A 16,392-nucleotide genomic window follows, 5' to 3' on the forward strand; every position below is an offset into this window, starting at 1 on the left:
AGAGTGTTTGAGCTCTTCGAATCTCAACGCCGAGAGCGTGAAGTGGTCAAGCGCAGGCAGCAGAAGGAGCGTGTGGCAAACCAGTCCCACCCACCCCTTCCCTCGGCGACTGTCTGTCCCCACCTGTGACAGAGTCTATGGCTCTCGTATTGGACTGTTCAGCCACCAAAGAAGTCACTTCAGGAGTTGAAGCAAGTCTTCCTCGATTCTGAGGGATGCCTATGATGATGATGATCTGGAGCACAATCTTCAGCATGACAACTGGGATGTTGTCGGGACCCAGCTGTAGTGCTGACCCATATCCTTTGCTGTATCTTTATATTGTAACTTGAGAGCAGAAACTTGTCATGACCACTAGACCACAATAAGTCGGGGAGCTGGCTGAAGGCAGGCAGGTTGCCAGCATGAGTGGCCAATGGAAGGCGTTTGGGTAGTTGCCTAGTTTTGAGCTGGTTCCAGCTTGCACAGATCATTGTGCCTCTTCTGAGACAAGTCCACACCTAACGAGAGCAATACTTAACTGTTTATGTACCTGTACTCTAGTGTTAACTTATAAAAATGCATGTTGTGTGCCTGCAGCAATAATTATTGGCTGGCACTTAATATGTTGTCTCATTAGATAAATTCAATTGCTGGTGGGAGTGCTATGTATCGAAGATGGCACAGATGTTTGAGCTCATAATCTGACAGTCTAGTGCAGGAATGAGCGTGTGCTACATTCAGTGGAACTTTTCTTGTGGATCATAGAATCATTAGAAATTAACAGTACGGAAGGAGGCCATTTCTGTCATCTCCGTGCAGGCTGACCAAGAGCGATCCAGCCTAATCTCACTTTCCAACTCTGGGTCCGTAGCCTTGTAGGTTACAGCACGTCAAATGCACATCCAAGTATTTTTTAAATGTGGTGAGGGTTTCTGCCTGTGAGTTCCAGACCCCCACTACCCTCTGGGTGAAGAAATTTCCCCTCATATCCCCTCCAAACCACCCCCAAATTACTTTAAATCTATGTCCCCTGATTGTTGACCCCTTTGCCAAAAGAAATAGGTCCTTCCTATCTACTCTATCCAGGCCCCTCATAATTTTATACACCTCAATCAGATCTCCTCTCCGCCGCCTCCTGTTCCAAAGAAAACAGACCCAGCATCTCCAATCTTTCCTCATAGCCAAAATTCTCCAGTCCAGGCAACATTCTTGTAAATCTCCTCTGCACCCTTTCCAGTGCAATCACATCTTTCCTGTAATGTGGTCACCAGAACTGCATGCAGTACGCTAACTGTGGCCTAAAATGTCTGTCCCACCTGTAACCGGGTCTGTGGATCTCGTATTGGACTGTTCAGCCACCAAAGAACTCACTTTGGGAGTGGAAGCAAATCTTCCTCGATTCCGAGGGACTGCCTATGATGATGACCTAGTGTTTTATACAGTTCAAGTATAACCTCCCTGTTCTTGCACAGGTCTTCTTAACCACCTTATCTACCTGGCCTTTAGGGGTCTGTGGAACTGCACTCCAAGGTCCCTTTGTCCCTCTACACTTTTCAGTGTTGTACCATTTTGATGTGTATTCCCATGCCTTGGACCTCCCCAAATGCGCACTCACACTTATCTGGATTGAATTCAATTTGCCACTGTACTGTCCATCTAACCAGTACATTGATATCTTTCTGTAATCAGCAGCTTTCTTCTTCATTATCAACTACACAGCCTATTTTAGTGTCATCTGCAAACTTCTTAATCATACCCCCCAACATGCAAGTCCAAGTCATTGATATATACCTCAAAAGCAAGGGACCCAGCACTGAGCCTTGCGGAACCCCATTGGATACAGCCTTCCAGTCGCAAAAACACCCATCAACCATTACCCTTTGTTTCCTGCCTCGGAGCTAATTTTGGATCCAACTTGCCACTTTGCCCTGGATCCCATGGGCTATTACTTTCGCGACCAGTCTGCCATGTGGGACCTTATCAAGAACTTTACTAAAATCCATATACACTACATCGTACGCACTGCCCTCATCGACCCTGCTGGTTAACTCCCTTGAAAAATTTAATCAAATTAGTCAGACACGACCTTCCTTTAATAAATCCATGCTGACTGTCCTTAATTAATCCATGTCTTTTCAAATGAAGATTTATCCTGCCCCTCAGGATTTTATCCAATAATTTTCCTACCACTGAGGTTAGGCTGACTGGCCTGTAATTACTCTGTCTATTCCTTTCTCTTTTTGTAAACAAAGATACAACATTAGCAGTTCTCTGGCACCACACCTGAAGCCAGAGAAGACTGGAAAATAATGGTCCCAGCCTGTGCTTACGCAAACCAGAGGTGTATTATTAATCTTTTTTTAACCTGGAAAGAGGTTTGGACGTCCCTGATGCTGATCTCATCAACCATGTCTACAATCTAGTGCAATACAAAGCTCCCATGAAAACCTGTTTGGGTGGATTGACACATTTTGTTTTTCCAAATATCTTTATCCTACACGAGGCATTATCTCCAGAATTAACAATACTATGCAGACTCGAGATGGCTTAAACCATTCACCCCATCCCTGGAACACTCTACCCTGCTTCCCAATAGTCTCCCACAGATACACGTCAACGATGTGCATCATGCTCACCACCATGACACAAAATATAAAAACAGATAGCAAGAGTTTCTATAGGTATATAAAAAGGAAAAGAATGGTTAAAGTAAATGTTGGTCCCTTAGAGGATGAGACTGGGGAACTAGTAATGGGGAACATGGAGATGGCAGAAACGCTGAAATATTTTGTATCAGTCTTTATGGTAGAGGACACTAACAATATTCCAACAGTGGATAGTCAAGGGGCTATAGGAGGGGAAGGAACTTAACCCAATCACAATCACTAAGGAGGTGATGCTCAGTAAGATAATGGGACTAAAGGCAGATAAATCCCCTGGACCTGATGGCTTGCATCCTAGGGTCTTAAGAGAAGTAGCGGCAGGGATTGTGGATGCATTGGTTGTAATTTACCAAAATTCCCTGGATTCTGGGGTGGTCCCAGCAGATTGGAAAACTGCAAATGTAACGCCCCTATTTTTTTTTAAAAAAGGAGCCAGACAAAAAGCAGGTAAGTATAGACCAGTTAGCCTAACATCTGCGGTTGGGAAAATGTTGGAGTCCATTATTAAAGAAGCAGTAGCAGGACACTTGGATAAGCAAAATCCGGTTAGGCAGAGTCGGCATGGATTTATGAAGGGGAAGTCATGTTTGACAAATTTGCTGGAGTTCTTTGAGGATGTAACGAACAGAGTGGATAAAGGGGAACCAGTGGATGTGGTATATTTGGGCTTCCAGAAGGCATTTGACAAGGTGCCACATAAAAGGTTACTGCACAAGATAAAAATTCACGGGGTTGGGGGGTAATATATTAGCATGGATAGAGGATTGGCTAACTAACAGAACAGAGAGTCGGGATAAATGCCAACCAGAGAATAAACCAATCAGTAACTAGTGGGGTGCCGCAGGGATCAGTGCTGGGACCCCAACTATTTACAATCTATTAATGACTTGGAAGAAGGGACTGAGTGTAACGTAGTCAAGTTTGCTGACGATACAAAGATGGGAGGAAAAACAATTTATGAGGAGGAGACACAAAATCTGAAAAAGGACATAGGCGAAGTGAGTGGGCAAAAATTTGTCAGATGGAGTATAATGTTGGAAAGTGTGAGGTCATGCACTTTGGCAGAAAAAATCAAAGAGCAAGTTATTTAAATGGAGAAAGATTGCAAAATGCCGCAGTTCAGCGGGACCTGGGGGTACTTGTGCATGGAAACACAAAAGGATAGTATGCAAGTGATCAGGAAGGCCAATGGTATCTTAACCTTTATTGCAAAGGTAATGGAGTATAAAAGCAAGGCAGTCTTGCTGCAGATATACAGGGTATTGGTGAGGCCACACCTGGAATACTGCATGCAGTTTTGGTTTCCATATTTATGAAAGGATATACTTGCTTTGGAGACAGTTCAGAGAAGGTTCACTAGGTTGATTCTGGGGATGAGGGGGTTGACTTATGAGGAAAGGTTGAGTAGTTGGGCCTCTACTCATCGGAATGCAGAAGAATGAGAGGTGATCTTATCGAAACGTCTAAGATTGAGGGGGCTTGAAGAGGTGGATGCAGAGAGGATGTTTCCGCTGATGGGGGAGACTAGAACTAGGGGGCATAATTTTAGAATAAGGGGCCGCCCATTTAAAATGGAGATGGGGAGAAATTTCTTCTGAGGGTTGTAAATCTGGAATTTGCTGCCTTGGAGGGCTGTGGATGCTGGGACATTGAATAAATTTAAGGCAGAAATAGACAGTTTCTTAACCGATAAGAGAATAAGGGGTTATGGGGAGCGGGCGGGAAAGTGGATCTGAGTCCATGATCAGATCAGCCATGATATTGAATGGCGGAGCAGGCTCGAGGGGCCGTATGGCCGACTCCAGTTCCTATTTTTTATGTTCTTATGACATGATATCTGAGGGTAGCCTAGGAACAAAACCCAAGGACGAGGAATGGTAGGTGGTGTGGAGGTAGACCCTCTCCATCATCTCTAGGAAAATGCAGAGATGCCAACTTGAGACCGTACAATGCACATACTACAGAGCACAGAAGCTCCACAAATTTCACCCCTCAATGCCAGACAATTCTGGCGGCACTGTGGCCTGAAACACTCAATTCTACACACATTCTGGTCATGCCTCACCCGTCCATTGTTGTGGACAATAGCTCTGAAGACCACAAGAATCATAGTCTGTTCTGCACTTCCAGTGGACCCTTCTTGAGTGCTTGCTGGCCCACTGGCAAGTGAGGGTCAGCAGTCGTCGAGGAGGCCCAGCAGGGAGTCGGGAGGCGGAGCGGCAGCGTCGTCGGGAGGCCTACAAGAGGCCAGCAGACGTCTAGGAGGCCCAGGAGGGAGTCGGGAGGCGGAGCGGCAGCGTCGTCGGGAGGCCTACAAGAGGCCAGCAGGCGTCGAGGAGGCCCAGCAGGGAGTCGGGAGGCCTACAAGAGGCCAGCCGATGCAGCTGCAGCAGGGAGAGAAGGCAAAAAAGTTTTTTAAAATAGAAAGGTGATGTTACAGCCAAGGGGGTAAGTGATTGGCTGGGAATTGGTGAGTAGTTTTTCTTTTTTTTATCAGTAAGGAACCTTTAGCGTTGTTCCAAATTCAAGTTTATCTAAGGGTTAAGTCATGGCAGGAGAGCTCGGACACATGTTATACTCTTCCTGTACTGTATGGGAAGTCAGGGATGTTTCCGGTGTGACGACTACATGTGCGGAAGTGTGTCCGGCTGCAGCTCCTGACGGACCGCATTGCGGCACTGGAGCTGCGGGTTGATTCATTCTGGAGCATGCACAATGCTGAGAATGACGTGAATAGCGCATTCAGTGAGTTAGTCTTACCGCAGGTAAAGGGTACACAGCCAGATAGGGAATGGGTGACCAACAGGAAGAGCAGTGCAGGGGTCCACTGCGGTCATCCCCCTGCAAAACAGATACACTGCTTTGGGTACTGTTGAGGGAGATGACTCATCAGGGGAGGGCAGCAGCAGCCAAGTTCATGGCACCGTGGGTGGCTCTGCTGCACAGGAGGGCAGGAAAAAGAGTGGGAGAGCTATAGTGATAGGGGATTCAATTGTAAGGGAAATAGATATATGTTTCTGCAGCCGCAACGGAGATTGCAGGATGGTATGTTGCCTCTCTGGTGCAAGGGTCAAGGATGTCTCTGAGCGGGTGCAGGGCATTCTGAAAAGGGAGGGTGAACAGCCAGTTGTCGTGGTGCATATAGGTACCAAAGATATAGGTTTAAAAAAAAGTGATGAGATCCTACAAGATGAATTTAGGGAGCTAGGAGCTAAATTTAAAAAGTAGGACCTCCAGTAGTAATCTTAGGGTTGTTACTAGTGCCACGTGTTAGTCAGAGTAGGAATCGCAGGATAGCTCAGCTCAGATGAATACGTGGCTTGAGGAGTGGTGCAAAAGGGAGGGATTCAAATTCCTGAGTCATTGGAACCGGTACTGGGGGAGGTGGGACCAGTACAAAACGGACGCTCTGCACCTGGGCAGGACTGGAACCAATGTCCTTGGGGGAGTGTTTGCAAGTGCTGTTGGGGAGGAGTTAAACTAATATGGCAGGGTGATGGGAACCTATACAGGGAGATAGAGGGAAGTAGAATGGGGGCAGAAGCAAAAGATAGAAGAAAAGTAAAAGTGGAGGGCAGACAAACCTAAAGCAAAAAGGGCCTCATTACAGCAAAATTCTAAAGGGGCAAAGTGTGTTAGAAAGACGTGCCCTGAAGGCTCTGTGCCTCAATGTGAGCAGTATTCGGAATAAGGTGGACGAATTAACTGCGCAGATAGCAGTTGGCGGGTATGATGTAATTGGTATCACGGAGACATGGCTCCAGGGTGACCAAGGCTCTGAACTCAACATCCAGGGGTATTCAACATTTAGGAAGGATAGACAGAAAGGAAAAGGAGGTTGGGTGGCATTGCTGGTTACAGAGGAAATTAATGCAATAGTAAGAAAGGACATTAGCTTGGATGACGTGGAATCAGTATGGATGGAGCTACGGAATACCAAGGGGCAGAAAACGCTAGTGGGAGTTGTGTACAGACCACCAAACAGTAGTAGTAAACATCGAAACATAGAAAATAGGTGCAGGAGTAGGCCATTCAGCCCTTCTAGCCTGCACCGCCATTCAATGAGTTCATGGCTGAACATGCAACTTCAGTCCCCATTCCTGCTTTCTCGCCATACCCCTTGATTCCCCCTAGTAGAAAGGACTACATCTAACTTCTTTTTGAATATATTTAGTGAATTGGCCTCAACAACTTTCTGTGGTAGAGAATTCCACAGGTTCACCACTCTCTGGGTGAAGAAGTTTCTCCTCATCTCGGTCCTAAATGGCTTACCCCTTATCCTTAGACTGTGACCCTTGGTTCTGGACTTCCCCAACATTGGGAACATTCTTCCTGCATCCAACCTGTCTAAACCCATCAGAATTTTAAACGTTTCTATGAGGCCCCCTCTCATTCTTCTGAACTCCAGTGAATACAAGCCCAGTTGATCCAGTCTTTCTTGATAGGTCAGTCCCGCCATCCCGGGAATCAGTCTGGTGAACCTTCGCTGCACTCCCTCAATAGCAAGAATGTCCTTCCTCAGGTTAGGAGACCAAAACTGTACACAATACTCCAGGTGTGGCCTCACCAAGGCCCTATACAACTGTAGCAACACCTCCCTGCCCCTGTACTCAAATCCCCTCGCTATGAAGGCCAACATGCCATTTGCTTTCTTAACCGCCTGCTGTATCTGCATGCCAACCTTCAATGACTGATGTACCATAACACCCAGGTCTCGTTGTACCTCCCCTTTTCCTAATCTGTCACCATTCAGATAATAGTCTGTCTCTCTGTTTTTACCACCAAAGTGAATAACCTCACATTTATCCACATTATACTTCATCTGCCATGCATTTGCCCACTCACCTAACCAAGTCGTTCTGCAGCCTCATAGCATCCTGCTCACAGCTCACACTGCCACCCAACTTAGTATCATCCGCAAATTTGGAGATACTACATTTAATCACCTCGTCCAAATCATTAATATACAATGAAAACAGCTGGGGCCCCAGCACAGAACCTTGCGGTACCCCACTAGTCATTGCCTGCCATTCTGAAAAGTACCCATTTACTCCTACTCTTTGCTTCCTGTCTGACAACCAGTTCTCAATCCATGTCAGCACACTACCCCCAATCCCATGTGCTTTAACTTTGCACATTAATCTCGTGTGTGGGACCTTTTTGAAAGCCTTCTGAAAGTCCAAATATACCACATCAACTGGTTCTCCCTTGTCCACTCTACTGGAAGCATCCTCAAAAAATTCCAGAAGATTTGTCAAGCATGATTTCCCTTTCACAAATCCATGCTGACTTGGACCTATCATGTCACCTCTTTCCAAATGCGCTGCTATGACATCCTTAATAATTGATTCCATCATTTTACCCACTACCGATGTCAGGCTGACTGGTCTATAATTCCCTGTTTTCTCTCTCCCTCCTTTTTTAAAAAGTGGGGTTACATTGGCTACCCTCCACTCGATAGGAACTGATTCAGAATCAATGGAATGTTGGAAAATGATTGTCAATGCATCCGCTATTTCCAAGGCCACCTCCTTAAGTACTCTGGGATGCAGTCCATCAGGCCCTGGGGATTTATCGGCCTTCAATCCCATCAATTTTTCCAACACAATTTCCCGACTAATAAGGATTTCCCTCAGTTCCTCCCGCTTACTAGACCCTCTGACCCCTTTTATATCCGGAAGGTTGTTTGTGTCCTCCTTAGTGAATACCGAACCAAAGTACTTGTTGAATTGGTCCGCCATTTCTTTGTTCCCCGTTATGACTTCCCCTGATTCTGACTGCAGGGGACCTACGTTTGTCTTTGCTAACCTTTTTCTCTTTACATATCTATAGAAATTTTTGCAATCCTTCATGTTCCCTGCAAGCTTCTTCTCGTACTCCATTTTCCCTGCCCTAATCAAACCATTTGTCCTCCTCTGCTGAGTTCTAAATTTCTCCCAGTCTCCGCGTTCGCTGCTATTTCTGGCCAATTTGTATGCCACTTCCTTGGCTTTAATACTATCCCTGATTTCCCTTGATAGCCACGGTTGAGCCACTTTCCCTTTTTTATTTTTACGCTAGACAGGAATGTACAATTGTTGTAGTTCATCCATGCGGTCTCTAAATGTCTGCCATTGCCCATCCACAGTCAACCCGTTAAGTATCATTCGCCAATCTATCCTAGCCAATTCGCGCCTCATACCTTCAAAGTTACCCTTCTTTAAGTTCTGGACCATGGTCTCTGAATTAACTGTTTCATTCTCCATCCTCATGCAGAATTCCACCATAAGGTTGGGGATAGTGTCAAACAAGAAATTAGGGATGCATGCAATAAAGGTACAGCAGTTATCATGGGTGGCTTTAATCTACATATTGATTGGGCTAACCAAACTGGTAGCAATGTGGTGGAGGTGGATTTCCTGGAGTGCATTAGGGATGGTTTTCTTGACCAATATGTCGAGGAACCAACCAGGGAGCTGGCCATCCTGGACTGAGTGATGTGTAATGAGAAAGGACTAATGAGCAATCTTGTTGTGCGAGACCCCTTGGGGAAGAGTGACCATAATATGGTAGAATTCTTTATTAGGATGGAGAGTGACAGTTAATTCAGAAATTAGGGTCCTGAATTTAAGGAAAGGTAACTTCGATGGTTTGAGACGTGAATTGGCTAAAATAGACTGGAAAATGATTCTTAAAGGGTTGACGGTGGATAGGCAATGGCAAACATTTAAAGATCACATGGATGAACTTCAATAATTGTACATCCCGGTCTGGAGTAAAAATAAAACGGGGAAGGTGGCTCAACTGTGGCCAACAAGGGAAATTAAGGATAGTGTTAAATCCAAGGAAGAGGCATATAAATTGGCCAGAAAAAGCAGCAAACCTGAGGACTGGGAGAAATTTAGAATTCAGCAGAGTAGGACAAAGGGTTTAATTAGGAGGGGGAAAATAGAGCATGAGAGGAAGCATAAAAACTGACTGCAAAAGCTTCTATAGATATGTGAAGAGAAAAAGATTAGTGAAGGCAAACGTAGGTCCCTTGCAGTCAGATTCAGGTGAATTTATAATAGGGAACCAAGAAATGGCATACCAGTTGAACAAATACTTTGGTTCTGTCTTCACACAAATAACCTTCCGGAAATGCTAGGGGACTGATGGTCTAGTGTGAAGGAGGAACTGAAGGAAATCCTTATTAGACGAGAAATTGTGTTAGGGAAATTGATGGGATTGAAGGCGGATAAGTCCCTGGGCCTGATAGTCTGCATCCCAGAGTTCTTAAGGAAGTGGCCCTAGAAATAGTGGATGCTTTGGTGATCATTTTCCAACAGTCTATCGACTCTGGATCAGTTCCTAGGGACTGGAGGGTAGCTAATGTAACACCACTTTTCAAAAAAGGAGGGAGAGAGAAAACGGGTAATTATAGACCGGTTAGCCTGACATCAGTCGTGGGGAAAATGTTGGAATCAATAATTAAAGATGAAATTGCGCATTTGGAAAGCAGTGACATGATCGATCCAAGTCAGCATGGATTTATGAAGGGGAAATCATGCTTGACAAATCTTCTGGAATTTTTTGAGGATGTAACTAGTAGAGTGGACAAGGGAGAACCAATGGATGTGGTGTCTTTGGACTTTCAAAAAGCTTTTGACAAGGTCTCACACGAGATTGGTGTGCAAAACTAAAGCGCATGGTATTGGGGATAATGTACTGACGTGGATAGAGAACTGGTTGGCAAACAGGAAACAGAGTCAGGATAAACGGATCCTTTTCAGAATGGCAGGCAGTGACTAGTGGGGCGCCGCAGGGCTCACTGCTGGGACCCCAGCTATTTTACAATATACATGAATGATTTAGATGAAGGAATTGAGTGTAATATCTCCAAGTTTGCAGATGACACTAAGCTGGGTGGCGGTGTGAGGAGGAGCTAAGAGGCTGCAGGGTGACTTGGACAGGTTAGTTGAGTGGGCAAAAATGCATGGCAGATGCAGTATAATGTGGATAAATGTGAGGTTATCCACTTTGGTGGCAAAAACATGAAGGCAGAACATTATCTGAATGGCGGCAGATTAGGAAAAGGGGAGGTGCAATGAGACCTGGGTGTCATGGTACATCAGTCATTGAAACTTGGCATGCAGGTACAGCAGGCGGTGAAGGCAAATGGTATGTTGGACTTCACGGCTAGGGGATTTGAGTATAGGAGCAGGAAGGTCTTGCTGCAGTTGTATAGGGCCTTGGTGAGGTCTCGCCTGGAATATTGTGTCCAGTTTTGGCCTCATAATCTGAGGAAGGACGTTCTTGCTATTGAAGGAGTGCAGCGAAGGTTCACCAGACTGATTCCCGGGATGACAGGACTGAAATATGAGGAGAGACTGGGTCTGTATTCACTGGAGTTTAGAAGGATGAGCGGGGATCTCATTGAAACATATAAAATTCTGACTGGACTGGACAGGTTAGATGCAGGAAGCATGTCCCCGATGTTGGGGAAGTCCAGAACCAGGGGACACAGTCTAAGGATAAGGGGTAAGCCATTTTGTACTGAGATGAGGAGAAACTTCTTCACTGAGTTGTTCACCTGTGGAATTCTCTACCGCAGCGAGTTGTTGATGCCAGTTCATTGGATATATTAAAGAGGGAGTTAGATATGGACCTTACAGCTAAAGGGATTAAGGTACATGAAGAGAAAGCAGGAAAGGGGTACTGAGGGAATGATCAGCCATGCTAATGAATGGTGGTGCAGGCTCGAAGGGCCGAATGGCCTACTCCTACACCTATTTTCTATGTTTCTATGACTTCATAAAACTTGTGAATATAAACTGTTGAATTAAAAAAAGGAGCAGGGAACTTTCCCAATGTCTCTTCGCCAACCAACACCACCAAAAACAGATTAACTGGATGTTTAGTTCGTTGCTTGTAAGATTCTGCTGTGAGCACAATGGCTGCCACACACTTGCACTGCAAAGTAGTTCATTGTATGTGAACGACTTTGACCTATATAAGTTGAGGTGTGATATAAATACAAGCCTTAATTTTCTACTTTTTAATGAAATGTTCTTAATTTGAACTTGAAATAAAAGTAGCCTTCCTATGGATGGAATGAAGCTTGTAATTACAGTTGTGTTGTTAGCTTTGTGTATTGGCATAGCTTGGTTTCCAGGCACTGACTATTGGTTGATTTTCGGTTTTTGTCTTCAGGATAATATTGGTGTCAGGCATGTATGTATTTTTTAGCATGTTTTTCCCCTATACAAAACCAAATTTATTGTAATTTATTAATCATAATGTATCACAGAAGTTGAACAATGTAGTGCAAGGTAAATAGGGATAAATCTTTACATTTTGTTTGGAAATGTAATTTGTTACAACTTACTTTTCTCTTGCTAGATGATAAATATTCTGAAGCTTCAGAAAATCTTAAGCTACTTAATGAAGTGAAAGATGAGCTATTGATTAAATTGCAAGTTTTAACAAAAACCAATGAAGAACTGACAATGTCACAACCCAAGTCTCATCAAAAGGTTAGTTTAATTGAGAAACTTTACTTTGCTACATGTTTTCCCATATATTTCAGGATATAATTACCTTCCAATTGTGATTCTATTTAGTGACCATGTTGGTCTTGGCTAATGTGAAATTTCTGGTAAATTGGTATTTCATCATCTGTTTAATGGCCTTTTTTATTAAAAAAAAAATAAGAGAATTCATAGACTATTTTGCCTCAATCAAGAACGATAGGATCCCCAAGTTTTTCAAATTATAAAATCTCAGTTGTATGGGTGCGGTAAAATTGTCTATGCCCTCTCCTTTACAAAATGGATGCACCACTGTGTTTATTATCTAAAATGTACATTAGTGAATGGAAATTGCTTTTATTCTGGTTCAATTTAATTCTCTGCACAATGAGGTGAAGGTATACTGGAGATCAGCTCACCATCTACTTCTCTCACTTCAGTGGCTGCAACAAGTACTGTTAGGTTTAATATAAGTGAAAATTCACAATATTCTGCTCGCAAAATGCATTATAATAATGAGGCTCATATATAAATGAGACAAGATGACATTTCCATTTACTGCAGTAGCCATCCTCATGGCCTCAGAATTAGTTTACAAATTTAGCACCAAATGGTGTTAAAATGTTAATCTAAGCCCACTTAACACTGCTGAGACTATCCAAACTCCTTTCGTATACTACCCTTCGACTGCAGAAAGAGGGTACATCTATTCCTTCTATCTCAACTGGATTCCACCTCCACTCAAGGAACAGTGTGCCAAACTCTTGCCCCACTCCCAGTAGTTAGTATATTTGTTGTAGTCCAGTTTAAAATTTACCCTGCAATGTTTAAAAAAAATAATGTAACTAGATGTTTCCTGTATATAATTATACAATTTGCATTTATGTAGCACCTTTAATATAGCAAAAGATCCCACAGCACTCAGGACCATAATCAGACAAACTTTGACATTGAGCCAAAGAAGGTAACATTAGGACAGGAGCTTGGTCAAAGGGATAAGTTTTAAGGAATGTCTTGAAGGAAGAGAGCAAGATGGAAGGCGAAGTGGTTTGGAGAAGGAAATTCAGAACTTATGGCCTCGATAGTTGAAGGCATGGTTGTCAAAGTTGGGGATGCACTAGATGTCAGAATTGGAGGAACATAAAAACATAGAAAATAGGTGCAGGAACAGACCATTTGGCCCTTCGAGCCTGCACCACCATTCAATATGATCATGGCTGATGCAACTTCAGTACCCCACTCCTGCCTTCTCTCCATACCCACTGATCCTTTTAGCTGAAAGAGCCACATCTAACTCCCTTTTGAATATATCCAACGAAATGAACTCAACAACTTTCTGTGATAGAGAATTCCACAGGTTCACAATTCTCGGTGAAAAAATCTCTCCTCATCTCAGTCCTATATGGCTTGCCCCTTATCCTTAGACTGTGATCCCTGGTTCTGGACTTCCCCAACATCGGGAACATTCTTCCTGCATCTAACCTGTCAATCCCGTCAGAATTTTATGTTTCTATGAGATCCCTCCTCACTCATCTAAATTTCAGTGAATATAAACCTAGTCGATCCAGTCTGTCTTTATATGTCAGTCCTGCCAGCCTGTGAATCAGTCTGGTGAACCTTCTCTGCACTCCCTCAATAGCAAGAATGTCCTTCCTCAGATTAGGAGACCAAAACTGCGCATAATACTCAAGGTGTGGTCTCACCAAGGCCCTATACAACTGCAGCAAAACCTCCCTGTTCCTCTACTCATCCTCTCGCTATGAAGGCCAACATGCCATTTGCTTTCTTAACTGCCTGCTGCACCTGCATGCCTACTTTCAATGACTGATGTACCATGACACCCAGGTCTCATTGCACCTCCCCTTTTACTAATCTGTCACCATTCAGATAACCTACCTTCCTGTTTTTGCCACCAAAGTGGATAATCTCACACTTATCCACATTATACTGCATCTGCCATGCATTTGCCCACTCGTCTAACCTGACCCAGTCACCCTGCAGCCTCTTAGCATCCTCCTCACAGCTCACACTGCCACCCAGCTTAGTGTCATCTGCAAACTTGGAGATATTACATTCAATTTCTTTATCTGAATCATTAATATATATTGTAAATAGCTGGGGTCCCAGCACTGAACCTTGCGGTACACACTAGTCACTGCCTGCCATTCTGAAAAGGACCCGTTTATTCCCACTCTTTGCTTCCTGTCTGCCAACCAGTTCTCTATCCACGTCACTACATTACCCCCAAACGGAGAGTTCTGAGGGTTGTCGACCTGGAGGACATTTGAAATAGAGAGGGATGAGGCCAAGGAGGGATTTAAACACAAGACTGAAAATTTTAAATTAGAGGCATTGGGCACAGGTGATGGGTGAATGGGACTTGATGCGAGTTAGGATACAGACAAGAGTTTTAGGTGAGTTCAAGATTATGGAGTGTGGAAGATGAAAGACTTGCCAGGAGAGTATTGGAATAGTCAAGACTGGATATAACAAAAGTATGGCATGGGGGTTTGAGTAACAGAAGGGTTGAGACAGGGGCAGAGATGGGTGATATTACCAAAGTAGAAGTAAGTGGTCTTGGTGATGATGAGGATTTGGGATTGGAAATTCAGCTCGGGGTCAAATAAGACAGCATGGTTGCGAACAGTCTGGTTCAGCCTGAGATAGTGGTCATGGAGAGGGTGATGGAATCTGTGGCAAAGGCTCTGAGTTTGTGGCAGGGGTGGAAGGCAATGGCTTTACTCTTAATGTTTGTCTGGCGGAAATTTCTGCTTATCCAGTACTGGATGTTGGACAAGCAATCTGACAACACACGGGCAGTGGAGGGGACAAGAGGTGGTGATGAGGTAGAGCTGTCGTTATGTTGTCCTAATTTGGAACAGCATGTGATTCGGGATGATTTTGCTGAGAGGCAGCATGTAGATGAGAAATGGTATGGGGTAAGGACAGATGCTTGAAGTCCAGAGGCAAAGGGGTATGGATGGAAAGAGAAGCCATTGCAGGAAAATCTCTGGCTGCAACTGGATAGCATAGAACCAGGTCAAGGGCAGTCATACTCTGCTGCATAACAGAGGGAAGGCCTGTAAATACCTCATTTCTCGTGTAGAAGTGCTTAAGTTTATAATTAGAACTTTAATTGAGACATTCTTAGAAATTGCAGTTGCCATAATATCTCAAAGAAAAACTGCTGTGAAACAGCAACACTTCCTGTTTTGGATCATGTGCATCATGTCAAAGATCTATGTACATCTTCATAATCTCTGCTTTTGACTGACTTCCAGCCATGAGAGCTCCGTGAAAAGGAAAAACCTGCTCCCATTTCCAAAATACAGTGGGAATGGAAAGGGAAAAGAATAAAAACGAGATTGAAGTGAACATAAGAATAAGGAGCAGGAGTAGGCCGTACGGTCCCTCGTACAGTTCTGCCATTCAATAAGATCATGGTTTATCTTCAGCCTCGACTCCACTTTCCTGCCGATCCCCATATCCCTTGATTCTCCTCGACTCCAAAAATATAGCCATCTTGGCCTTGAATATACTCTGATTCAGCATCTGCAGCCCTTTGGGAAAACTATCGGTGAATAACGCTAGAATAGAATATATTTGTTGGTGAAATCCAAGTTAAATTTGAAGAAAGAGATAGAATTGGGAGGCAAAAAGATCGGTGAGCAGAGTTGAAAATTATTTATGTATAAAATTATTTTTCAAATTTTTAATTTTAGAATTAGTTGCTTAAAATTGCCGTATCAAATATTTCTAGTGTTTGCGTAGCATTATTATTGTAGGGCTTTTTTTGTCCAGGCCAGCACTTAAACTGAAAATAAGCCAAACGTGGACAAAATTCCCTGAACTTATTGGTAATCTGTTTATTTTTGAATACTGTATTGAGGAAATAGCTGGTGATGGAAGCAGTTACCTCCTACAGTTCTTGTTAGCGGATTAAGGAATTATAAAAAATATATACTTGTCAATCTCCCGTGTTGCACATGGGGAGTCAAAGACAAAGTTTGGTCTTCAGGTGAAGCAGGCTTCGAGGGCATGGATAATTGGACCAGAGTGCGCAGATGTGATTCAGACCCCATTTTTAAGTCTGACATTTTGGCCTTGTGTTTATATAATACTTCGATTTTATATATTTAAATCATGCAACTTGCACAAGTTGAGAAATAGAAGTAGGTAGTTGCAGCATTAGGCATTTCCCTGCAGTTTGGGGGCTGGGGCATGCAAAGCTGAGATCAGCACCACTGTTGGATGGATGT

The 16,392-nt window shown here is 43.8% G+C and overlaps 1 protein-coding gene across 1 annotated transcript in view; it reads left to right on the forward strand.

Moving 5' to 3' along the window:
* The window catches only part of cenpe (centromere protein E), a 210,191-nt gene that overhangs the window by 117,425 nt on the left and 76,374 nt on the right, over nt 1–16,392 (forward strand). Inside the window, exon 28 of the mRNA XM_070880180.1 lies at nt 12,006–12,139. Within this exon, the coding sequence (XP_070736281.1) occupies nt 12,006–12,139 (134 nt within the window). The remainder of the gene's footprint in view (nt 1–12,005; nt 12,140–16,392) is intronic.

The sequence above is a fragment of the Pristiophorus japonicus genome, chromosome 1 (assembly GCF_044704955.1).
Source record: "Pristiophorus japonicus isolate sPriJap1 chromosome 1, sPriJap1.hap1, whole genome shotgun sequence".
In the NCBI taxonomy this organism is placed as follows: Eukaryota; Metazoa; Chordata; class Chondrichthyes; family Pristiophoridae; genus Pristiophorus; species Pristiophorus japonicus.